The sequence below is a fragment of the Chroicocephalus ridibundus genome, chromosome 12 (genome assembly GCF_963924245.1).
Source record: "Chroicocephalus ridibundus chromosome 12, bChrRid1.1, whole genome shotgun sequence".
Classification (NCBI taxonomy): Eukaryota; Metazoa; Chordata; class Aves; order Charadriiformes; family Laridae; genus Chroicocephalus; species Chroicocephalus ridibundus.
This window is the reverse complement of record NC_086295.1, coordinates 18,038,407-18,063,668: the sequence shown is the minus strand read 5'-3', so window position 1 is coordinate 18,063,668 and position 25,262 is coordinate 18,038,407. Positions and strand designations below refer to the sequence as shown.

General features: G+C 58.6%; 1 protein-coding gene across 2 annotated transcripts; it reads left to right on the top strand.

Annotated features, from left to right (window-relative positions):
• Positions 1 to 895: 895 nt before the first annotated feature.
• Positions 896 to 24,320, top strand: TP53INP2 (tumor protein p53 inducible nuclear protein 2). Of its 2 annotated transcripts, none has more exons than XM_063349783.1 (4): positions 896 to 1,079; positions 10,268 to 10,609; positions 14,304 to 14,433; positions 15,841 to 24,320. In XM_063349783.1, exons 2-4 carry the CDS (start codon positions 10,486 to 10,488, stop codon positions 16,091 to 16,093), a joined length of 507 nt encoding a protein of 168 aa, XP_063205853.1. In that variant the 5' UTR covers positions 896 to 1,079; positions 10,268 to 10,485; the 3' UTR covers positions 16,094 to 24,320. The 2 variants fall into 2 exon arrangements, with proteins under 2 accessions (XP_063205853.1, XP_063205852.1); XM_063349782.1 differs by having other exon boundaries at positions 14,124 to 14,433.
• Positions 24,321 to 25,262: the final 942 nt, after the last annotated feature.

Sequence of the window (25,262 nt, the reverse complement as noted above, 5' to 3'; positions counted from 1 at the left end):
CATGACTCAGGCCCCGAAACTGCTCTATTAATGACTGTTTTAATAAATGTTCTATCTTTATACGGACAATTTCCTGCCGTGTGATGAGCTTGGCAGGTTGTCAAACCAAACCTTGGTCCCGTGGTCAGCCCGTGCTGAGGGCGAAGGCGAGCGCGGTGCTGCCGAGCATCGCGGGGGCTTGCAGCACCCGCGGGACGTTCCGGGTTTCGGCCCCCCAGCTACCTGCCGTCCCCCGAGCCCCCCCCCCCCTCGGTGTGGGGGCTGGCTGGCTGGGGGCAAGCGGCTTTCACTTGCCCCCAACGCCCTCCTTTGCGTCCCACCAAAGTTGCTCTTGTCAGGAGGCCTCGGCGGCGCGGCAGGGCGAGGGAAACGGGTGTCGGGCGAAGGAAACGGGTGTCGGGCGAGGGGGGGGGTGGGGGCCGCCCCAAGCCCCGGCCCTCCCTCCCCGCCGCGGCCGGCCCGGCGCATCGCCTTGTCCCGCACCGCGGCCGCGCCGGGCCCGTCCGCGGCTCCGGTTCAATCGCTTTTTCACGCATTTCCTCCCTCCCCCCGGCTGCTTTCGCCGCGGTCCGGCCCCGCAGCTCTCCGGTTCCCCCGGGGGCTTTCCCAGCCCCTCGATCCCATGTGCCCGGTCCCGCGGGGACCCTGCGGAAACCCCCGGGGACACGGGAGGGGCCCGGCCTGACCCCGCGGGACCGGCCCCCGGTTGACACCCCAGCGGGACCCCCCCGGTCCGGAGCCCCCCACACACACACCGGTGCCCAGCTCCCCCCGGGGAACCGCGCTCCCCATCCCGGACCCCCCGCCCTGACCCCGCCCCCCTCCCACCGACCCCGCCCTCCCGCCGCCGCCTCCCATTGGCCGCTTGCCCCGCCGGCGGGCGGGCCGCTTTGTGACGTCACGATCAGCTGTCGGAAGGTCCCGATTTGTGCGGGGGAGCGGCGGGCGCTCGCCACAACCGCGCCAGCCCCGCCGGTACCGGGCACTACCTCAGCGCCTCCCCGCCGCTCCCTCCCGCCGCTCCCCGCCGCTCCCCGCCGCTCCCCGCCGCTCCCCGCCGCCGTGCCGTTACGGGCGAGGTGAGTCTCCCCCCGGTCAGGGTCTGGGGGGGGGGGTGGCTGCGGGGGGGGAGGGCTGGGCGGGCTCTCACCGACCCGGTGTCCCACGGCGGGGGGGGGGGGTGAGGGGGGGGCCGGGCGGCGGGGGGGCCCAGAAGGCCCCCCCCGCGCTTGTTGTTTGTTTCTTCATCACCGGATTAAGATTTGAGGTTGGTCTCCGCTGCTATTGGCTCCCATGTAATGACGTATGCCTCATTTGCGTATGACATTGAGACGTCATAAAGCTGTCGTCGTCCGTCCGTCCCCCCCCACCCCCCCCCCCCCCGTCGCCACCGGTCTCCCCCCGCCCTTCCTCCCTGCGGTGTCCTGCCGTGACCCCGCCGAGCGCAGCCTCTCCTCCCGCCTGCCGTACCCCGTCCCGAGGGGGGGGACACACACAGGGTCCGTGAGGGGGGGGAACGATCGTGGGCGTCCCGCCCGTGTCCCCCGGCGGCTCGTCGGGCGGTCTCTCTCCGCCGCGGCCGTTCCCCAGGCAAGTCGCGAAGGCGGGCGCGTCTCCCAGGGTTTGCCAGGGGCCGTTTCGGGTGAAAAAAACCGTGGCTTTTTGTAAAGGGCAACGCAAAACGTGTAATGCAGAAATATTTCCTATTTGACTGACTGCTTTCCAGTCGGTGCTTTTGAATCCCTCCGTCTTTAGCTCTCCGTTTACTTTGTGAATTCCGGCAGTTTCAATGAGATTTGGGCGTGTGCTTGGATATTTTCGTTGAGTTTAACTGTGATGCCCGCAAGGAGCCCCGGGCCCGTGCATAGCAGGTGAAGGATGCTGGCAGTGGCAGCCTGAGGTCCAAGCTGTGGCATCCCGCTGGGCCACCGGTGCGACACCACTTGTGTCCTGGGATGCTGAGCTCACGAGTCTGTCAGCATCCCGGGATGCTGAGCCCATGAGTATGTCGGGTACCACATGTAGCGGCTACTTTTGTTATTACTGCTCTAAGTGCACCTGCTTTGGGACAGCTCAAAAATGGCCCAAGTCCTAGAAGGTCGGCTTCCGTATGGGTTACATGCCTCTGCCTCGGGACCTCAGCAGCTTGGCTGAGCCTGGGAGGCGCCGGGCACTAAACCTGCTCCCATCTGAGAGGGGGGGGCGTCATCAGCTGGAAAACTTGGACTCTGTGGAGTGTAACTAGAAACGCGTTAAGAAGGCGTTATTGCTTTTGTAATTTTTTTTATACACGTATCTATACGTTTATGTCTCTTGTGTGCCGGGGAGCAACAGCCCTGCTGAGAGAGCCTGGGGAAAGGCACTGGCACCCTGGGGTCCCAAGCTGCTGGCTTAAAGTGCCTCCCTTGGGACCAGCAACACCCACTGCTGACGGCGGCACCAGCGAGGGCTGAGCTGGGCAGGTGCCGAGGGCTGTCACCAATTTGGCCAAGGCTTTGCTGGGGTAGGAAACCATCCCTAAAACAGGTGTTGGGCTCTGGTACAGGACTGTGCTGTACCTTTCTTTCCCACTGGGCTTAGTCTACAAAGTGCCAAGAACAATTTTTTTTTTTCTTTGCTCTAAAATAAATCTTTCCTCTCCTTTTATATCCCCTCTTCCCCCCCCCACCCCCCCCAAAAAAAAAAAGGAAAGCCAAAAGCTTTCTGCGGTAGCTCACTGTCACAATTAGGGACCCGTTGCATCAAACTGGTGCTTAACTGGCTCAACACAAAAGGAAAAACATAATGGAAGTTTTTCCCCTGGAGAATAAACTGATATCACCTACTCATAGCAAGACTGGAAAAACCTGAGATGTGAACTCTTATCTAAGAGCTTTTAAGCGCTAATTGCACGGCGAGCCGTGCGCAGGCAAGTCTCGCCCCGGCACACACGTGGCCCCGGGCGGGCTCGGGAGGAGCTGGTGGGGAGCTCGGGGCTCCTGCGATATTAAAGTCCAACCTGCCGGTTAGTGTTCAGCCTCCTGCGATTTACGGAGGGTGGAACGTCGGGGCCGCTCCCCCTCAATGCGAGGTGAAACATCCCCCCTAGGGATGTTTCACTTCGCGCATCCCAGAGAGGAAACTTCTAAAATTTCACAGGACAGCTCATGGCAAACCTAAAAATTTCCTGGTTGCTCAGATCCTGCCGGCCACTGAGAGATTTTTCCAGGGCTCTGTGCGACGACAGCAAATAGCAGAAGGTCGGGTTTGTCCTTGGGGCAAGGACCTTCCTGCAGCAGTTACACAAGGGAGCTGGCGCGGATGGGGACACCAGCTCCAGGAAAACCACCCCTGTTTCTGCAACCCCAAGTCCCCCTCCTTCAGGCGGGATCTGGAGGAGCGTGTGGGGACTCCAGTCCACACTGAGCTCCTGGGCTGGCAGAGGAGAGCCCTTCCAGGGCGCTGGCGTGGTCTGCCATTAATAATGAGGGTCTCGTGATAAAGAGGTTTTGGGGGGATTTTTCTAACTATTCTCTGCCTTCTCCCCCCTTCGCTTCCCTGCCCTGCAGGGGAAGAGGCTCTGGCTGTGAATCAGCCTTGCGTTTGCCGGAGTCCGTCTGTCCGTGCCGGCAGCAGCCTCGGGGGCCAGCCCTGCCAGCGCTCCCCCCGGGGAACTCCGTGAACGAGGCTGCTGGCGACGCAAAAGGAGCAGCAGGAGCTGTAGCGCGGTTGTTGAGGGACCAAATGCGTTAATCCAGCCCTGCCAAACTGTCCCGGGCAAGCCCCTGCCAGCTCTGGTCCCTTCCTCGATGGGGACAGATAGAGGACAGTGCAGGGATGCTTCACTTGCCATTCTGGGGTGATGAGCAGCCCCCCTTCCCTCTCCCCCTTCCACCCCCAGCTGCCGGACCCCCTTCTCCTTCACTTTGTGTTTCTGTGCCCGGTTTAGGATTTTGGTACATACAGCACGGCGACAGAAGCCTGTGAAACGCTTGTCTAATTTAGGTAAAATGAGTTGAAAATAACATTTCCCAAGTGGGTTGGAGGAAGGCACCTGATTTATACCTCCAACGCCTGCCATGATGACTGCGCGGGGTATTCTTAGCCCTGCCGAGGAAGGACCGCTTCTGCTGCTTGTCAGTAGCATCCCTCCCGCCGCCAAGTATTTATGGAAAGTTTCAGGGAGCCTGTTGCCATTTCCAAGCAGAGTTGCTGTTGTTCTTGCAGCCTGTGACTTTTGGGAGCTGCCAGCCCCGCGAAGCTGCGGCTCCTGCCCGGGCGAGCTCCTGGCACATCCTGGGCCTTTGCTGCCGATCCCTTTGCCTATTCTTAGCTCCTGGGGTTATTTGCAGTGATGGTGACTCAGAAAACTAATTATTGTGCCGAGGTTTCTGAAGGGGGGGAAAAAAAACCCAACTTGATGCATTACAGTTTCCTTACTCCTACTTTAACTTTTAATGTTTAATACCCTCTGGCTAGTTTTAAAAGGCTGTTGGAATTTCTGTAAGGATTCTGATAAACTTCATTCATTAAGAAATTCAGCTGTCCCCAAGTGAGTGTCACCTGCGTGCTGTCCCCTCGTGCTGGCAGCGGCCTGGGATGGGGTTGACATGCCAAGTAAGGGGGCTTGTGGGAGCCTGGCAAGGTGACGGCTGTCCTGCGGGGGTGAGCCCGGCTCTGGCAGGGGACAGGGGATGGGTGTGTGGTTCCTGGGGCCGCTCAGCCTCAAGGACATGGTGCATGGGCAGTCCTCTCGTGCCCCAGCGCTGGCCATACCTCCTCCATAGACGTTGGACGTCTGTCACGTATGAGTGCGCTGGCGGAAGAAAGCACCGGAGCTCTGACCAGCTCTGGTCGCTGGAGGGGCAAAGAAGCCACCTCCTGGTCCAGACTGCTTCTGTGGGCACTGTCTCTGCCTGGTGACAAGGCACTACTTGGGCAGCAATGACTTAAATCCCCTGACAGGGACACGTTCAGGTCCCTCCTGTGCCACAGTTCCCACGAGGCTGACGACCCCAATTCCCCCAGTGTAAATGGGGCAAACGTTTGCCGCAGGGAAAGCGGAGGCTTTCCAAAAACCTTTGGAGCTTGATCTGCCGATAGCTGTGGGCCATCCCAGCTAGAGAAGGGCTTGGTGGAAACTGCAGGGACTGAGGTGACATGTGGCCATCTTGCCATCTGGGTGCTGTTGGTAGCAGCCAGCCAAGGAGCCCTTTGCCTTGCAAAAGGGCTGAGAAAGTCACCCCCAACCTTCCATGAAGGTAATACTGGGAAGCTGATGTTCTCGGTGGCTTGCAGGGAGGGTCTGGAGTGACTCAGAGATGATGCACTGACCACATTGACCAGGAGCTGCTCCCTTCTAGGGTGGAACAGGCTCACAGAATGCTTTGGGTTAGAAGGGACCTTCAAAGATCACCCTGTCCAACCCCCCTGCTGTGGGCAGGGACATCTTCCACTAGACCAGGTTGCTCCAAGCCCCCTCCAACCTGGCCTTGAACCCCTCCAGGGATGGGGCAGCCACAGCTTCTCTGGGCAACCTGGGCCAGGGGCTCACCACCCTCATAGTAAAACTTTCCGTATGTCCAATCTAACCCTACCTTCTTTCAGTTTAAAACCGTTGCCCCTTGTCCTGTCACTACAGGTCTTGGTAAAAAGTCTCTCTCTGTCTTTCTTATGAGCCTCCTTTATATAGTGAAAGGATGCTACAAGGTCTCCCCGGAGCCTTCTCTTCTCCGGGCTGAACCCCCCCAGCTCTCTCAGCCTGTCCCCACAGCAGAGGGGCTCCAGCCCTCAGAGCATCTCCGTGGCCTCCTCTGGCCCCGCTCCAACAGCTCCGTCTCCTTCTGCTGTTGGTGCCCCAGCGCTGGAGGCAGCACTGCAGGGGGGTCTCCCCAGAGCGGAGCCGAGGGGCAGAATCCCCTCCCTCGCCCTGCTGCCCACGCTGCTGGGGATGCAGCCCAGGGTGTGGGGGGGGCTTTCTGGGCCGTGAGTGCACATTGCCAGCTTGCATCCAATTTGCCACCCACCAGTATCCCCGAGTCCTTCTCCGCAGGGCTGCTCTCCACCACCCATCCCCCCGTCTGTGCTGGTACTGGGGGTTGCCCTGACCCCAGGCGCAGGACCCTGCGCTTGGCCTGGTTGAACTTTGAGGTTCACATGGTCCCGCTTCTCCAGCCTGCCAAGGTCCCTCTGGATGGCGTCCGGTCCCTCTGGCCTGTCACAGCACCACTCAGCTCGGTGTCACCCGCAAACTTGCTGAAGGTGCATCTTGGAGATAAGGAGCCTGATCCCACCTCTTTAGCCCAGTGTTGCTGGGGATTTCAGAGCAGACAGGATAAAGTGAGGGTGAGGGTTAAAGCTCGTTTTGGTCCTTGCTTGCCAGGGTCTAGCTCCTGCCTCCACCCCGCGGGGTTGATCCTGAAGGCTCTGCCAGCTGCGCTCCCCTGCAGCTCCCCGAGTGCTACCGCGGACGGCCCTGGCAGGGCTGCTCCGACTCTCAGGAAGCCTTCGCACTCTTCCCTGGAGGCTTGTCTGATCACCCTGTCTGTCCCTCTGCCCAGCTCCTGCTCCGGTCGGCACAGGCAGCCAAGGCAGAGTCTGGCCAAGCACCCCCCGGCAGCCATCCTGCGAGGATCCCGGCCCAGCACCTGGGCTTTGCTGTCTCCGTCCACGCTGCCACCACCCCACGGTGATAGCCGGTGGCTTATTTAAATGCTCTGGGGAAGGATCCTTTAAAACGATCCATCTCAACTTTTGCTTTTGGGGGAGCTTCGAACTCTTTCCTGCTGCGCCCGGAGTTATCACAGCTGCCTGCGAGCCCCCGTCCCCCTTGCCCGAGCCCTCCTGGTGCGCCGTGGGTTTGCTGTAGGAGCAGGATGGCCCCTGACAACCTGTTATCCCAGGATAACGGCAGGGAGGGTGGTAATCCCAGGGCCTTTAATGATAGAGATAAGGAAAATGAAGTTAAATTTGAGGGAGGGGGCAACTGAAATGAATAGTATCTGCTGTGTCTTGTGTCTTCAGGAAAGAAAAGTTATCTTTGGGTTAGGGTGGGCACCTGTGGAGTCCGGACGCTTCAGCGCCTGACTTTCCCATCAGCACCCACTGATTTTTTGGGGACTAGTCTCTAAGTGGGTGCTGGGGGAATGAGCGCTGCTCCCAGGGGAACGGAGGGGGTGATCGGCTTTGCTACTGTCCCCTGATAGCTGCTGTGAAGTTTTAACATAATAAAAACATGAGGTTTTCTGCTCTGTTTTGACTGTCTAATTTATTATTTGGCTTTGACCTCGCTCGAGGATGAACTCCTTGCAGGGGGCTCGCGGGGCTGAGCCTGCAGAGCGGAGGGGAGCAGTGCGGCGCCATCCAGGCGAGAAGCTTCAGCAGGGCTGTGTGTGCCGAGCCAGCCCGCGGGCCAGCAGCAAGCTTGTTCTGGGCTGCCTTTGCTGAGGCAACGGGGAAATTCTCTGCCTGCGTCAGACCTTGGCCTGCGGTAGCTGCTTGGGTGCATTTCTGGGTGACCTCCCCCTTGCAGCCGTACCGGGGCCACCGGCCTCCTCCTGTCCCCAGCTCTCTGCTGTTGTGTGGCGTGTACGTCCGTGGGCTCAGGGCACAGCACAGGGGACCCTACTGTCCCAATCCCCCTTCAGCCCTGGTGTGTCACTCCGGGGAGCTGCACGGTCACGCTGGAGTCAGCTTTGGCTCAACACTTCTGCTGGCCTGGGAATGCCGCAGCTTGAAAAGCTCGGGAACCCGCTCCTGGCCTTGCACTGGGCCAGGGCACGGTGGCCTCAGGGGACCGGAGCCGCCCGTGTCTGCCACGGGCTGCTGGGTGCGACCTGCCCCTCTCCTCCTGCCTGGGGAAGAGCAAACAGCGGGATGCCCTGAGGCATCACCAGCAGGTAGCTGGGAGCAACAGGGTTTCTGCTACAATTAGACATTTAATAAATTTATTTTAAAAAGATATAATGTTAGAAGATATTTACTGAAAAGGCAAGTGCTCCAGGCAGATGCCAGACTTCAGGTGGCAGGCAGGGAGAACCGGTGTGTAATGGAGCCGTGGCTCTGCACCGCGGCCTTCAGGGCTGTCCTGGGTGCCCTGTGCCAGCCTGGCCCCAAGGATGGGCGCTCACGTCGGTCCCGCGGGAAGGAAATCCCCGCTGCGCTCGGCACGGAGCACGCGGGAGAGCCCAACGGGCCAGTTTCTATTCATTGCCCGGCTGGATATCAGCCCCTCTTCATGTTGTTTCCCCAACGTATTCTTACGTGTTAATACCCCCAGGGAAGAGGGGTGTCTGGATCGTTTAATCATGAGCATGCTGGAGGATAACGTGGCTTTGCTATGGCCGTGGTGGTGATGGGGGGGCTGGGGGGTGCGAGCTGCTTTAGCTGAGCCTGCCGCTCTCGCTGCATTCGGAGGAAATGACTCTGTCATGTCTCTGTGCCCCAAAACCCTCCGCTCGGTGCTTCCAGGGGAAGCCAGGAAGCCTCTTAGGGCGCGGAAGGGGGAATCCTCGCCGACCTCGGATTCACCGTGGCGAGAGGCTCTGTGAGTCTGAGCCAAGTCTGTTTTGAACGTGTTGTCCCAGCCGGGACCCAGCTTGTTTAGCTGCAGCCTCTCCCCGCCCCGGATGGATCTGGTGCAGGGTGCGAGTGGAAGGGACGAACCGCAGCGGTGGGGGGCTGCCACCCCACAGGCAGCGAGAAGCCCACGCTGCTGGGCTCCCAAAGACGCGGGTCTGCAGCTGGGCACGGTTGGAGCCGCGTGTGGGGGCACCTCTGGGGCAACTGAAGTCACCTGGGGCTTGAGACCTGCTCAAGGGGACAGATAGTGTCACGCTGCTGCCCGGCCGTGCCAGGGAGGGAGAGCTGGGAGTTGCAGGGCTGGTTCATGCTCTGGAACTCCCTTCTGCGTCCGGGGGTGGCAGAGATCAGGGTGAAAGGCTCCCCTTAATTTTTCATTTTCTGCCTTGCGGAGCAGATGTCGTACCTCACAAGGCACTTAAAAGAAGGCAAAAGGCAGGGAGATCCCACAACGGATAAATACAAGCGTTCCTGAGCCCCAGAATCACAGCAAGCACCTCAGGCCAGGCGCCTTTCCCAGCAGTGCTGAGGCTGGAGAGGCTGTTTTGTTGGTGGGGGGCATTTGGACCAGAATTGGAGCTGTGGGAGAACTGCTACAGATGCATTGTGCCTCCCTGTATCCTTCCCATTCCACGTTGTCCAGAGTAGATGGGGCTTCACCAGGATCCAGGACCACTTGCAGGCTCTACGCCGCCTTGGTTGACAGAGCCATGAACCGGGGGTTTGCCCTCTAAATGCACCCACGGCAACATGCCAAGCAAGGCAGCACGCAGCTGTCCCCTCTCCCCGCGTCTGGCTCTTGATGGCATTTTAATGCCCTTTAATATCTCTGGAACAAAAAGCATTTTCTCGGCACAAATAACGCTCTGCACCTTGTGGCTGCCGTCTGTCTGCGCCTCTCCAAGAGCTTTGCGGTCATTAATAAAATTAGTCAGTCCGAACCTCCCCTCCCCGAGCTGGGGGGAATCTGTTTCCCCGGGGGTGAAACAAGTGATGAGTGTAGATGAGACTCGTCCCGGGGCTGGGCTAACGCCATCCTCGCCCTGCCCCGCTGCGAGGGGTCGGCACGCTCACTGCCGCTCGCTCCCGCACGCTGACACCTGGGGGCTGAGACACGGCCCATAGCCAAGCGCTTTGTCCCGGGGCTCCTCGGAGGGTTCTTGTAAAGGAGCAGTGATGACACGTGTGACAGTGGCATCTTTGGGCTTCCTGGAGGAGCTGGAGGAGGGGAGAGCAGCCACGCTGGCATGGCTGATAGCGGATGGGTGGTGGGTTTTAGGGTCGTGCCGTCGGTCCTCAGATGGTCCAGCAGCATCACACCCTTTGCCCTGCAAAAGCTCAGTGCCACCAGCCATGCTCAGTGCCCGTTCAGTGCCGGGGGAGGCAGGTCCCAGCCTGACCGCGTTTGGCTCTGCCCCTGCCATCTCCGGCGGATGGGTCCCCTGGGACACACCGCCCGTCAGGAAGGGGACAGGCTTGGTGCTGGTTGGGGGCTGCAGGGTGCAGACACCCAGCCCTTCTCCGTTGCTTTCAGAGGTGGTACATGATGCCCTTGGAGATGCCAGCAGCTGGGACAGCCCATGGCACAAATCAGTGCCGGAGCCACCTTTTCACTGTCCCCTTCAGCCCGTCTGAGCCCCCCGGGATGCAGGAGGGCCCCACTGCCCACCAGTCCAAATGCGTTATTCCTTTGTTTTCCCTTTTACAGGCCTTTGCACTGAAGCCAAGTGAAGAACCTCAGAATTGCACTACACCCCATTTAACGCAGCTACAATTTCACTAGCAGCAAAGCGTCTCTGCCACCACTGAGACCTTTGAGGGCTGTTTTTTTCCCCTCCCTGCCCGTCGTTCCCGTCTCCTTGCCTGGAAGCCGGTGCTCAGCAGTAGCTCTAACTCACTGCCCATCCCAGTGGACCGCTCCCCACCATGTTTCAGCGTCTCACCAGCCTCTTCTTCAGCGACAACAACCCGCTGGAAGGCCTGGAAGAGCCCAAACCCTTTGTCGAGGAGGAGGAGGAGGAGGATGGCTGGCTCGTAATTGATCTTGCAGGTGAGAAAAGCCAGGGGACTCTTTTCCCACAGCCTCTGCTACAACCTTGTCTCTCTGGAGCTGGGCAAAACCCCTTGAGATGACAGCAGATGAGGTTCCACCACGTGAGATCAGCTCTGCCCTTCATCCCTCCTTCCCTGGTCCCCCCCTGCCCTGCCCATGGTGCCCAGCGCTGTGGTCACTGCAGCGGCCCCTGACCTGCTCCCCCTTTTTCCCTTCCCCTTCCTCTCCCAATGGTTGTTCCCGACTTTCCACCAGCGTGGGAGCCACAGCAGCATCTTCCCCAGCTGGGGCTGCTCCCGCCTGGGAGCCTCCAGGTGCCTCTGTGCCTGGCGGGACCCTGGCACAGCCACCAGCCCGGGGAGGTCACCCGGGGTTTCGGTGTGATCCTGCCCGCCGGGGGCTCGGTGGGCTGGGGGATGCCAACCCCCGTGGGCTGTCTGCCTGCGAGCTCCGTGTGCCTGCGAGCGGGCAGTACCGTGGCCTCGGCTAAGCTGTGCCCAGAGCAGTGCTTTGCCGGGAGGGACCGGGCTCAGCTGCTCCCCTGGTGAGAGCAAACCAGGAGCCTGTTCTCCTGGAGGAAACTCCAGTCCCCGGGTGCTGGTGGGGGGCCAGGGTTTTCTCCATGCCAGGCCTGTCCCAGCAGGGGTCGCGCCACTGGCGGTCTGGGTTTGGGTCGATCCGGCTGTGTTTGGGTCATTTGAGTCCATCAGGGGAGCAAATCTCAACTCCAAAGGGTTTACCTTCCCAAATCATTCCCAGTGCCCATGCCGACAGCACTCAGACAAGGGATGTTTGGCACAAGGTCCTTGTTCCCAGGGATGGCGACAACCATCCAGAGCCCCGTTGGACACCAACCAGGCGGCTCAAATTCCTTGTGTGCCGAGAGCTTCTCCAGCTCCATTAGGAGCTTGGCGTTTCTGTTGTAGGGTCGATGACTCAACCAATTGCAATGATAATTTTATGACCTTTTGCTTGCAAGTTGAGCAGCGAGCTTAGACAAACAAGCCTGCCTGTGCAAGGAGCTCCTCCAGGGCCACGCTCTGCTTTTGCAGCCTCTGGTTAATTGTGGTGCCCCAGCCCAGGGGACCACAGATGTATCCTGCAGGTGTAGGAGGAGGGTTTCGTTCTCCCTCTTGCAGGCATCTGTTCTCCGAGCAGGTGCTCTCTGCGCTGAGCAGAGCTCATTTTCATGATGCGAGTTGTTTGTTAGGGCTTTTTTCCCCCCTTGCAGCGAGCTGGAGAGGGGACTGGAGCATGGAAAAGCCTGGGATGGGGGACAGGGACAGCCCCGTGCCCGGAGGGAGCACTATGGAGGGCTGGTGGGGGCGGATTGGTGCTGTGGGCACGGGCAGCCGTGGAGGATTCCCTGGGCTCTCTGGTGGCTGTCCCGCGGTGGGGGGGGTCACAGCAGTGACACGGGATGAGGCTGGTTGCAAGGAGGACCCTGGAGCAATGGCCATGCAGCTGCCACATGTCTGGGCCAGCTGGCAACAGCTGCAGCGTGCCCAAAGCATGCCAGAAGGGGCCAGGAGTTTCCCCAGACGGAGGAACGCTGTGCTGTGCCCTCATCCCCTGGGACCGAGACTGCAGCCGGCTCAGCGGGGACCCAGGGATGACTTTGGTACAAAAGGCTCCCATTTTTTTTTTTTTTTTTCCCAATCAAGCTGCCAGGCTGTTGGCGCAGAGCCAGCTTTCGGCAGCGTGCCTGCCCGGGACCTGCCACCCCACTGCTAATTCCCACCGGCCCTGCCTCTGCCTTTTCCCGGAGCATTCCCCGGCTGGTGAAGGAATGATTTATTTCAGCCCTATTTCGGAGGCTGGAGTTATGCAAAGCACTTTAGAAACTAAACCCGCTGGCTCCAGCCCCCATCCTTCACCTTCGAGCCACGGCAGCCAGCAGGCGTCTCCCAGCCTGGCTCCCTCCCAGGAGCGGGGCAGCCTAACGAGCCTCCAAATTCGTTCCCTCTCAGCCAGGTCTTTGACCCACGTGTTGCAAAACGCACCCGAATCCACCAGATCTCCCGGAAGCGTTTCAGACGCCTCTCTCGCCCCATCACCTGGCCTGGCTCTGCTCAGCACCCGGGGCCGGGGGGGAGCAAAGAGCATTGCCTGGTGCTTAGTGATACGGCTGCCAGTCACCCAGGGATTTGGGGATCCTGAAATATTCCTTGTGACATTAAACCCCACCTTGGCAAAGGATGGGGACAGGTAGCCATGGACAGCTAGGGCAGGGTTCAGCCACGCTGGGTCCTCTGCTCCGGCTGCCCACAGCCCCCCCTGTGCGGGAGCGCTGCGGGACTGGGAATGCTCCAGCCGGGCTCAATGGCTGTCTCCAGCCTGGAATGTCAACAACTATTAATAGCTTGATATCCACTGACCTGAAGAAAGACATTCTCATGTTCACAAGGCTAATTGTGGCCTGCCCTAAGCCTCGGGCTGGGGCATCATCATCCGTGGCAGGAGCTGGGGACATGCCGGGTGGCGAATGCCAGCCCCGTGCTTCCTGCGCTGTGTTTCTCCGCCGCGAGAACACGCTCACCTCCTGATTTCTCCTGCACCCTCACCCAGCCTCAGGGTCACACGTGTCCATATGGATACTGCACTGCATCCCCACCCCATGAGACCAGTTCCCTTGAATCCCCCGGGTGAGGCCGGGAACCGGTCTGGGGATCCCGATGAGCCCAACATCGGGTGCAGGCTCCCTTCCCATAACACAACCGGTGATTCCGAGCGCAGGCAGCCCAGAAAAGCAGCAGCCCAAGTGCTTTTGCCAGGCAGCGGTGAGGAAGGGAAGGCGAGGAAGGCTGGGGTGCCTGAGGCGGGTGGGGGGCAGCTCCTGGAACAACCACCCAAAATTTGGCCTCTAATGGACTGAAGCTGAAGGTGCGGTGAAAACCTTGGCTGAAGAATTTAGTCCCCTGATTTCTTCCAGAAAAAAGGTGTGAATTGTTATTTTCCTCTGTGTGTGTGTGTGTGTGTGTGTGTGTGTGTGTGTGTGTTTGTGCTTGGTCTCAATGTTTGCGAAGCGCTGTGTGGTGTTTGCGAGTGCGGGTGGGCTGATGTTCCTCCGGCATGGCATGGCTCAGGTGCCGTAAGAACAGGCAAAAGCAGTATTTCTTGCTGGCTGGATTTCTTCCTTCACTTTGAGAAGGTGGGGGGAAAAAAAAAAGAAAAAAAAATTGCTGTGGTAAAACCTTGCTGGTTTCCCCCACTTTTTTTGGTTAAACTGCCCAACCAGAACCATTTCCATCACTTGCCGGCTTTGCAAAGCCGGACCCGGCAGCCGCCCCGGTGTGGAGGGTGCTGGGGTGGGGTGTTGGGGCACTGCTGGCGTCCCCCTCCCCACGAGGTCCCGTCGACGCCGGGCTCGTCTCTAGCGGTGGTGATGGCGGTGGGGTGTCTCTTGCACTAACGATGCCCCTTTCTCTCCCCCCTCCCCTCCCCACTGTACATGGTATGTGTGTGTGTCCCCGCTGCGCCCCGCATGGCTCTGCACCCCCGCCACCCCCAGGCAGCCGTGCCCGCCCCGGCGCAGCCCGGCGAGTGGGTGCTGGCGGTACCGGGCGCTCGGTGCGATCTCGCCCGACACCCCCCGGTCCGCCACCGCCGCCGGCCGCTTCCCCGGCTCCGGCCGGTCCCTGCTTGATGGACGAGAGTTGGTTTGTCACCCCTCCCCCCTGTTTTACTGCAGAGGGGCCCGGCCCCGATGGCGTGGGGAGCAGCCCCATGGAGGACCTGCTCATCGAGCACCCCAGCATGTCCGTCTACGTCACCAGCACCCTCGAGGTGGATGGGGAGGGCCCCGAGGACGATGCTGCCGGGTGAGTGTGGCTTGAAGGTGCTCTCTGGAGGCTGCCAGCCCCAGCACCCGCTGCGGGACCAGGGTGGATGGTTAGTCCCAGTGTCCCTGATCACCTTATACTCCTGGGAGTGTTTTGCCCGCTCTGCCCGGAGATGGAGTGGGGCTGTGGGAGATCTCAGCGTCCCCACATCCCACCTCAGGGAGCACCCTGCACGCCTGGCAGGTTGCTTCGGCCGGTGCTGTGCAAGGTTGGCAGCCTCTGTGTCCCGAAATAGACTGCTAAGGGGATCTCAATGCCATGTTGAGATGGCCATGGGTGCGTCACTGCGAGCTTGCTGCTGGGCGGCGGTGGGAGACAGCTGTGTCCTTCTGCCCTGTCCCAAGCGGAGTCTCTTGGTGATACCGCCTGTCACTCCACCGCCCATCCAGGGGGGTTCGCCAGGCTGGGCTTAAACACAGGGTTTTCCAGAGGTATGGCACAAGCAAAGCAAATCCAATGGGACAAGGTGGCCTTTGGGCACAGTGGTCCCCACAGGACCCCTGGCTCCCCCAGGCAGGAGGGTGCTGTAGCCCCCCCGATCCCCCTCCTGGCCCAGCACTGGGGTGCCCGCAGCCACAGGGGAGCGGGACACCACCAGCCATGGATGCAGGCATTTCTCCCTGCCCCAAGGTCCAGCTTAGCAGGGGGGACTGAAGTTAAACAGAAATAACCCAAATCTCCCTACTGCCCTCTCCTCCCCCAAGGAGACATGGGCTGGAACCCCCCTGCCATCATTCCCGGGGCCACAGCCTTGCTGCAACCCCTGGGGAGCTCTGCCCTCTCCCCATGGCTGTCCGTGCAGCCCGGCGGCAGCAGGAAAACCCTGATCATGCCCACGCTCAGCCCTCCTGCTGCTGGCCAACCCCCAGGTCCCACTGTGTCCCTGCTGTCCCCCAGTCACAGCCCTCCAGCATCTCCACTGGGAGCTCCTGCCCCAGTCAGGGAAGGAGGAAGAATTTGAGGTGAACCTCCACCTGGGCTAGGGAACACCATTCCTCCAGGGCTTCTCTTTGTAAAGTCTCCCTGAGGGCCACATCCTGATCTCAAGAGCTTCAGAGGAACCTCAACTCTGGAGGGTGCAGAAAGGGGGCCAAAGGGAGCTGGGAATGGGCCGGGACACCAAACGGGTCACAAGCGGGGATGGAAATGGGGCTGGGCTTGGCTTCCCTCTGCTGGGCTCAAGGGGCTGAGTCACTGTGGGGGACCGTGGGGACACCCCGTTCCGGGTGGTGCCTGGATTTCTCCCAGGTGTGCTACAGCCCGCCTGTGCTGGGTCCATCCTTGGGCGCCGTGTGACGGGGAGGGAGTTGGAGACCCCGGTCCCCTTCTCGCTGGGGTGGGGGAGGGCCGGGTGTCGGCAGCCGCTGACGGTCCCTTTCTCCGCAGGGAGGTGCCGGAGCCCCGGCTGGAGCGGCACGTGCCGCACCACAGCAGGTCCCTCTCGGTGAAGGCCGCCATTTTGGAGAAGGTCGGGCAGGCGCGGCGGGTGCAGCGGGCCAAGCAGCTGGCGGAGAAGCACCAGCTCAGCCAGAAGGCGCTGCAGCGGCAGAACCGGGCCCGCCAGCGCCCGCTGCGCCGGGCCAAGCAGTACGCCGGGACCTTCGTCCACCAGCCCTGCCAGCGCCACTGCAACTACTGACCTCGCCGGGACGCCCGCGCCGCCTTCCCCCGGCGCAGGGAGACCTCACACCCCCCCCGCCCCGGTTTCATCCACACACCCCCACACACCTGCGCCCCTGACCCCCCACTCCTCGTCTTCCTTCCCCCCACAACTTCACCCGTCCCTTTGTCCCCGACGCCGGCCAGGCCAGCAACCCCTGGAGCGACCGGCATGGAGGGCCACGCCGCCCCCCCGCCCCCCAACCCTTGCAGCCATGCCAGCCTTCACGCGGGAAATCGGTATTCCCGGTGAAATCACTCATTTCCAAAATCCACGGCGAAGCCTGTTTGTCCTGACGAGCCTGTGACGTCAGTGCCTTTCTTCATGACTCCACGTATAGCCAGGCTGGGATGTCACAAGCGGAGACACCGAGCGGAAGTGAAAAGAGCTACGACGTGACAAGATTTGGGATTTTTAGGAAAAATCTCATCGATGACACTAAATAATGCTTCCTCCCCCCAAAACCAGCAAATAACCTCCTTGATTTCTTAATGATGTTTTTACCGTGCTAAGACAAAAACCCCACTGCCCGTCCCATAAAGGGCTTGTCGTGGGGAAGAGCTGGTGGAAATCTTCGTGGCAGGGTCAGCCGGGCAGCTCGCGGTGCCTCATGGTGGTTTTTTTTTAAAGACAACCTTAAAAGCAATCTCAGGAAACAAAGCACCGTCCCAGCACCTCACCGGAGCCCTCGACGGCTGTGCCGGGAGGGGGTGGCCAGTGAAGGTGGCCAGAAGATGGCCAGCGGGAGCAGCACCATGACCGGTGGTCCCACCGAGCTGCTGGCTGCCTCGTCCGAGCGAGACCCCCTCCTCCTGGAGCCACTCATCTGCCCAAGCCGCACCTATATACGTACATCTATACGTATATGTGTGTATATATTTATGTATATATTCGGAAGAGGCACCGTTTAAGCCAAGGAGCATCGGCTGCCCCAGTGTTAATCCCTGGGAGGGGAGCGGAGACAGGGACTCTGAGCAGCTTCCCCGAGGTGGCAAAAGCACGTCGGAGCTGGTGGTGAAGGGATGCCGAAGAGGAGGCCGGAGGGAAGAGGCTGAAGTAAGGGCAGAGATGGACCTGGGAGCGGTTGCAAAGGGACAGGATGGGGCAGGCCCGGTCGGTGGGGCCGGGCGAGGGGATCGCTGCAGTGAAGCTGTAATGGAAACGCCTTTTTCCTCACGAAAAAATTGCATCCTTTCCCACGAAGGGCCAAATTCCGTCATGGGCAACGCTGATTTTTTAATGCAAATCCCTCCCCTCCCCATGTCAGACTCATTCTGCCTTTCAAAGGACACGGTCCAGGCTTTTCGCCGGCTCCGGCACCAGCTGAGGTGGCGCCGAACCCAGCAGAAATTTGCTGTTCCCCCCCCTCCCCGCCCAGCTCCCTCCCGTTAGAGACTGATTCTGCACTCCGTGCCCTTGGGGAAGATGTGGCCATCGTGTCCTGCTCGCAGCCAGCTCATAGCCCGGATTCCCACCCTCCGAGACAAGAAATACCCCAGCCCCCCCCCCCCAATTGATGATTTCACAGGAGTTTCTTCCATTCACCGTGTTATATCCCTTAATATCATTTTGGGAGCTGATATTTATTAATTTTTTGAATGAGATTAGACACAAACCAAACCCTCTTACAAGCACTAGCCCCCAGCTCTGTGCCCTGGGAGCCTGGACCGTGGGGGAGGTGGCTGCTGATGCTCACCTGCTGCGTTTATCTTCCGCTCCGATGACACGGTGTTCCCAAAAGCACAGAAAGAATGAAAAAAAAAAAAACCAAACCAATTTCTAATAGCTCTTTTCAGCCTTTCCCTTTCAATTCTTCCAGGCCAGTTTCTTGTTTCGAGTCCTCCTGAGACCCAGCACCCTCATCACACGAGTGACGTGGTGCCTCCTGCCCCCCTGGCTGTGGCAGCCGGTGCCCGCTGGGGCGGCAGAGATGCTGGGCCGTATTCTGCGCCCGCCGCACCGGTTTGGTCCGCTGCTTTTTCAGCCTTTCTGGTGAGCGCGGTGGCACCGGAGCTGGTTTTTCACAGCCGGTGGTTTATCAGCAAAGAGTTCCCCCCCCATCCCTCGGCATCGCCCGCCACTCCCTGGGCCTTGCCACAACCACCATCCCTCGCCGCCAAACCTAAGACCATGCTGGAGATCGCCCTGCTTCATCTCGGGTGTCTTCTCGGCGAAGAGACTGATGACTCCGTGACTTGAGGGGACTGTTTACATCCTTTGGCTTCCCGGACTTCACATTAAATGCCTTTTTTTGCCCCCCCCCCCAAAGTGATGCCTGGTATGAACCGGGAGCGTGGCGTTTGTAGGGATGGTGGCACTGGTGCTTGTGACGACAAGCAGGCGCTGAGCCTGAGCTCTCGGGTGTCCGATGGGTGTCCGAGGAGGTGCTGCTCTTTCCCGTGTGTCACTGGGTGATCTGCTCTGTGGCCACCGGGCGACGGCGTTAGAGGAAGCATTTTCTCTGGAGCCTGAATAGACATCGAGAAGTGGACAAGCCAAGCAACGTCCTGCCTCCCAGCCTGTTCTCCATTGCAAATTCTCCTCCTGCACATCTGAGATGCTGACAGTCCTTCCGGAGCACTCCCGAAAGCAGAGGCTGGCTGCGACACCGTCACCCCCTCTGCAGCTCCCAGGGGAAGATGGGCCGGGGGGCAGCGAGTTTGGCTGGGAACGGCATCACCGGGGCCGATCCTGCCACGTCTCTCCTACCAGGCCTTCCCGTGCCCACCAGTCTGCTTGCAAACGGTACCCCAGTAGGAGAAACCCCTCATCGAAATCCTCCTCATCCGTCGTGACCCAGAAACCCTTGGCTGAGCTCCCGGGGGCTCGGCGCAGCCATGGCTGCCGACGGCCGGCGCCCAGCACCCGGTTCAAACGGCCGATGTTGTTATTCCGTCCTGGTTTTCGGAAGCGAACGCAAACTGTTTTCTTCTCCTTTCTTCTTTCTGTGCCAGTCTGAGACATCTTTCGTCACGCTGTGCCCAGCCAGCACAGGACAGGAAGCAGAACGGTTATCACACTTTATATCAAGAGTATGTTTATAAAGGATTAATAAATTATTAATAATGTTTTCATGAAGAGGTTAATCCAGAGTCCTAGCATCCCGCAGGTCAACGGAGTGCGCTTACCACAGCATATATGGGCTCCCGCGACCCCCCCACCCCGTTGTTTGCACACTCGCTCGTGTATTAACGTCTAGTAATCACCTATTAACCCCCCGCAAAGCGACGGTCGATCCACCAGTGTGACCAGCTCTTCTTACGCTGCGGCAAAGGTGTGTTCAAACTGCGCTTTGCAGAAGCCCTGCGATGCGCCTCTCCTGCCCAACGGCGAGCACAAGACCTGGCCCGATACCAAATCTCCTGCCCGGTGTTGCCAGAGCAAGAAAACCCCTTTACACCGAGGTTACGAATCTCCTCGAATCTTAAAACAAACGAAAGGTGCTTAAAAACTGAGAACTTTTCCTGTCTGTGCACATGTGTGCACATGTAGATATTTCACAACATGGCATGGGTGTCCGGTAGGTTGTTTCGGGGTGCGGGTTTTAGTTTTTTAGGGGGTTGTTGATTTTTTTTTCCTTCCTCCCCCCCAGTATTTTCAATCTGTGGCTAGCTGTGCGATGCTCCCGACGGGAAGGCGAAGCAAACACAGCGCTGGCTGGCAGGGAGGCCCTTGGGCTGGTGTCCTGCTTGGAAGGCTGGGAGGAGCCTTGCTTGCTTTTCTTTACTCGCGTAGGGGGAAACTACAGCATGGACTCAGGGACAAACAAACACGCTGGGGTCTTTAAAAATGTGGGTTTGTTTTTTTTTTCCGGGCTTCTCTGTTGGGATGTGGGGTTTGTTTCTGTCTGTGAGGCTTTCGGTTGCGCCGTCCTGAAGGATGCTGTGGGGATGCGGCCGAAGCCTTTGGCAGCACGTGTCCGTGAGAGGCCGCGGGGTTTGATGCTCCCACGTAGCGACCACACGGAAAAGGAGCTGGGGCCACTTGTGGTGAGACCGTCCCTGAGCGGTGGCCCGCTCTCTGTTTGCCCGTGTCCCGAAAATTCACCTTACAGCTGCTAGAACGTGGCTGGTCCCTCCTCGGGCTTGTTCGGGAACAAGCAGGTACGGATTTTAAGCAACGAGCCTCCCCAAGGATTTGGGAAGCGAAGCGGAGCTGGGCTTTCTGTGTCAGCCGCAACTGGCCTGGCTCCCACTGCGGCCCTGGGATGGGGGAAGCCATCGGAGCAGTCACGTGGAGAAACGCTGCTGCGGGTGACAGGCAGGTTTGCGGGAGGAAATGTTTGCATTTCTTGCAATGAAAGCATTAAAAAAAAAAAAATAAAAATGCCAGCTTCGCCTGGGCAGCGCGGCTGTGCTGCCGACGTGGCTGTGGGGGCTCGGATGGCCCAGCAGCAGCTCCCCAGCCCCACGCTGGCACCGCAGCAAGGACCGGGCATGGCCGGGCAGGCGTGGGGACGTGGGGACGCTGCAGCACTGCCGGGAGCTGGTGGAGGCAGCAGACCCCTGTGGTGGAAAAAAGTCCTCTCCACCACTCAAAGTCCCCATGGGGTAGGGCGTCTTCTCTGAGCAAGGCACGAGAGATCTGCATCTCAGTCGCCTTCTTTCGGTACGGGGCAGGGCAGCCCGGCTCCGCAGCAGTGCCATGGATGAACCCCCCGCCCCGAAGCGAGTGGCGAGGCTTCCCCCCAGCCATCGGGACAAGACCAGGAGAGGCCGCCCTCCTGGAGAAGTGCCCCCTCTCGAGATGGAAACCAGATCACGCCAGGACACGGCTAAACCCGCGTATCCCCGTGCGAGCCATCTCCTGGGGCAGCTCCCCGCGCGGCTCCGCTTGCCGCGAAGGCAGGCCAGCAGCCACGGCATGGGCAGGACACCTCGCCGGCAGCCACGTCGACCGCAACAAAGTCCTTTCACCGAATTTTGGCTCTCGCTTGCACTGCAAAGCTTGGGGGAGCTGCCAGGGAAGGTGGGGCAACAGGCCTTGTCACCCGATGCTCTGAAACATGCGCTCACAAATGCGCTTTCCAAAAAAACTCTGCTGTAAAAGCTCGATCTGGAAGGGAAGAGATTCTTCCCACGGGAGTCAGCGTTTCTTTTTCATCACGGATAACACAAACACATGGCTCATCCCGAAGATCGCCGCTGTGGGAATCTTCGCTCTTTGTTTAGGCGTTTTTCTAATCAATAGGTAATTTTACATTTACATCTTACATTCAGCTCTGCTGGGGAGGAAAAAAAACAACCCATTGGATGTCTTGTCGTACCAGCCAGAACAAAAAAAAAGAAAAAGATAAAAAAAATGCTCCAGTGAAGTTCTAGACTTGACTCCCAGCTTTGCAAGCGCTTCTGTGGGGCAAAAAAATACCAGTTCCAGTGCGCCGCATAAAGCGGAAATTAAATTTCAGGTGAATTTATTGAAAAACAAGCACGTCCCCAAAGATGCAACCAGAGAATAATTAGAAACCAGCCAGTACAAAGCGGTAGGACACCTCCAGTCAAGAAAAAGGGTTCTCAGCATCTGCCTGTTGCTGCCTGGCCGAAGGCAGTGCCGAGCCTCCCCCGAGGCTTCCCCGAGTTGTCTGGGTTTAAAACAAGAGGCCACCCGCGTCCAGCTGCTGCCGCGGTGACTCTCTGGTCACCGGAGAGCGTCAACAGCCACCATTTCCCCCGGTGGCACGGATGTACCTCCAGCCTGCCGTGCCTCCTTTGCTCTCTGCGCTCAGAAATAGCTGCTGGCGGTGAGGGGGATGCGCCAGTACCCCGGCACCCCCCCAGTCCTCAGGGTTTCCCCCCCCACCAAGTCCTTCTCCACCACAGGACTGTGTCTGGTGACCTCCTCAGCACAGCGGCTTGCAGGGAGCAGAGCCCGAGGACAGCCACCCACCACGCTCGCAGCCTCTCCAGCCCACCGCCGTAGAATCAATCATAGAATCATAGAATCTTCATGGTTGGAAAGGACCTTTGGGATCATCGAGTCACACCAGCCGGGGACACTGAAGTGGGGGTTGATGGCCTCGGGGTTTCTCTTCTTCAAGACGGAGCTTTCCATCTCTGCCCTTTTCTCCCAGCTCTGCTCAGGACAATGGGAAAGTCATGGATAATTTCCCTGCACCTTCAAGGGCTCAGTCCTCGTCCCATTGACGCGACAAGAGCGGCTGTCAGGCGTCACATGAATGTGGCCGCAGAAGCTGGATGAAGCGGTGGGAGAGGCTCTGCGTGGTTGGGCAAGTCCCTCTTTGGGCAAGGGGCGTCCTCAGAGCCATCAGAGATGCTGCCTTCTCCCCAGCTCGACTCCAGGACGCTGGTGGTGGTGGAAGCACACGTCAGCCGCGGGCCCTGGACCACCAGCCGCAGCTTGGGCAGGAGGTGTCCCCACGGCCACCCGCGTCGTGCCGTTCATCGATGCACCGTCAAACAGCCTTTCTTTTGGCTTCTCGTTAACCAGACCCACAACTCTTTCCTTCGAAGGGTGAAGACGACAAAGATGAGCGGCTCCGTTTAGCAACCAAGATGGCTCTTACGTGCAGTCCTTTTTTAAATTCTTTTTCATAGAGGGGTGACACCCAGGGGTGTGTGTGTGTGTCCCCTTACACTCACTCTGAGCTAACACCTCCTGGGCTGGGTGGGGGGCGGGGGGGTTTGCTTTTCCAGCCCCATACGCAGAGCAGGAGGGATGCTACCGCGTGAAAACACTGCCAGGAAGCTTCGGCTCTCTTACAGCTAACCACGAAAATCCCGCTGCCTTCCGCTCCTATTTTATCACTGGGGGGGTGGGGGAGATTTTATTCCTTGCAAATGGAGGGGGGAAACCACCACAGTAAATTGTAAGCGTAGCTTAAAAACGGGTTGCGCCGGGGAGCCCAACGTCACCTCGCGTATCCCCGTCAGGGACGCCGGGGGCAGCTGTTGCCCAAGTCTCGCTGAAATCTGCTCCTCGGGGTGGTACCGACACAATTACGCTTTGGGAAATCTAGGGGTGAGGAACCAGCGCAAGGCGTTAACAGTGAAATAGTAAGGTTTTTCTCGTGTATCTGAAATATATCCGTACAGAGCCACTGAGCACTGCAATATTTTATTCGTATGTATCGACCTTAGGTATTCCGCTTGTAAAGCTCATCCACGCGCGTTATCCATCTCCACGTCGGACTGACTGTACTTGTGCCTTTCACCCTTTTTCATGGTTGGTCACCTTTTTTTTTTAACACAACTGCAGAACTTGAATAAATCAGTGAACTACAGTTAAAAGTCCTATGCAAGAGGTGACTGGGGAGTCAGTTCTCGAGATTTCTGTGTTTCTATGGCGTTTTAAAAGTAGACACTGGGATTTTCAGAGAAGCCTAACAGAATTAATGCCCTAAAAAGCATTTAGGTTTGGGGGTTTTTTTGTTGTTTTTTTTTTTTTAAAGCTAAAAAGCATTTAGCATTTCGGCTGCTAAATCTCTTAGGCAGCTTTGAAAAGCTCAGCCCAAACCCCAGTTCCTCACCGGTTTGTGCGTGGAGAGCGAGCAGGAGCGGCAAGAACGAGCACCAGCCCTTCGCCAGGACGGACGGCGCGTTCCAGAGCCGGTGTTTTCCTTTCAAGAGAAAGGAGAAGAAAGCGCTATTCGGTCGGGAAAAGGTTGCCTTAAGCCTTCCCTAAAACGTGTCGGAGAACGTTGACGGTCCCCGGCCGCCAGCCCTGCGCCCCCGGCCCGGGGCGTTGCGGAGGACCCACGCCGGGGAGCAGACGCCCAGGCAGCGGGTCTCGGCCAGCCGCGCGCTGCCGGATGCCTTACAACAGTGGGACGAACTTCCACACCGGGATGTTGAGAAGGAAAAAATAAAATAAAATAAAAAAAAAAAAAAAAAAGCCCCACGTTTTTCTACATCACCTATGCTGTAGGACTGCAACCTCGTCCGAAACTCGAAGCTAACAAAATAACGTCCTTTTTGTGTGTTACGTGTTAAATCGGTGTAAGCAAGGTTAGTAGAGAAAGGGTGTCTACTTGTCGTAGGACATTGTTTAACCATTTGCCGTGTGTCAACAGACCGAAGGACACGACTGCCTGGAATACGTTACGTAGCGTGCCTGTGCGTCTGTAACCTGGTTTTGGTTTTTAGGTTGTAATGCTGTCTTTTGACTGAAAAAAAAAAAAAAAAAATCTAATATAAAGAAAACCCACAAGAAATAATAAAAAAAAATAAATATATATATTTAAACTCTATTTTGTGTGTATTCCTCTAAGGCCTGAAAGCAAGCCTGTTTGCAAAAGGGTTGGGGTTTTAAAATAAGCTTTTAAAAGTCAACGCCGTGACTATGAGAGACAAGTCGATAGAAAAAAGTCCCCTCTGCAGCGAAGGACGCACAGGGCAGGGGATGGTACGGGCCGAGTCGCTGGAGGGAATTTTTTTTCCCCTTCCCCATTAACAACCACGAAAGCTCAGTAGATGATTGCAAGGGCTAAAGCAGATGCTGAGTGCCCGGGGAAAGCCGTCCCGCGCCAGCCCCGTCTCTTACAGCATCAGCTGTTCCTCCGAGCACAGGCACAACAGCAGCCTGCTCCCTTCTGACCACCCGCCTTACACCTGAGAGGCAAAGAGGCGCCTCCGAGGTGATTAAGAGCTTGGAGCATCCGACCGATGAGGAGAGGCCGAGAGCTGGGACCGCTCCGCCTGGAGGAGGGAAGGCTCCATGGGGTCCCACCCCTGTGAGCAGATACCTGATGGGGGAGGACAGAAGAAGGAACCGGACCCTTCTCAGCCCAGGGGCAGGATGAGAGGCACAAATTGAAGTCAAAAAGGAGAGAAATTCCACTTAAACGTAAGAAAATGCTTTTTTACTGTGAGGGTGGTCGATGACAGGCGCAGGTTGCCCAGTGAGGTTGAGGAGTCTCCGTCCTTGGAGACGGCCAAAATGAGAGGGGACGTGGCCGTGAGCAACCTGCTCTGGGCAGGGGTGGGACGGGGCTTTCCCAGGCCACCAGCCCCATGGCTGCGCTGGCGCCTCCAGCAGAGCAAAGCCAAGGGGTGCTCCGGGTGTTACACCTGCCATCCCCCAGCTGCTGGGAGAAGCACTTCAAGGAGCCGTCAGGTTAGATATCGGGCGTGAAAAAATAGGTAAGAGCGAGCTCTGATAAAGCTTCTCATGGGAAAACCAAGTCGGCAGC

What these genes read in the sequence shown, in the direction of transcription:
- TP53INP2 (XM_063349782.1), top strand. Translation starts at nt 10,486, where the DNA reads ATGTTTCAGCGTCTCACCAGCCTCTTCTTCAGCGACAACAACCCGCTG. An exon ending in GCTCGTAATTGATCTTGCAG is followed by an intron (nt 10,610 to 14,123) that starts GTGAGAAAAGCC and finishes CGCCACCCCCAG; the next exon opens with GCAGCCGTGCCCGCCCCGGC. An exon ending in CCCGAGGACGATGCTGCCGG is followed by an intron (nt 14,434 to 15,840) that starts GTGAGTGTGGCT and finishes CTTTCTCCGCAG; the next exon opens with GGAGGTGCCGGAGCCCCGGC.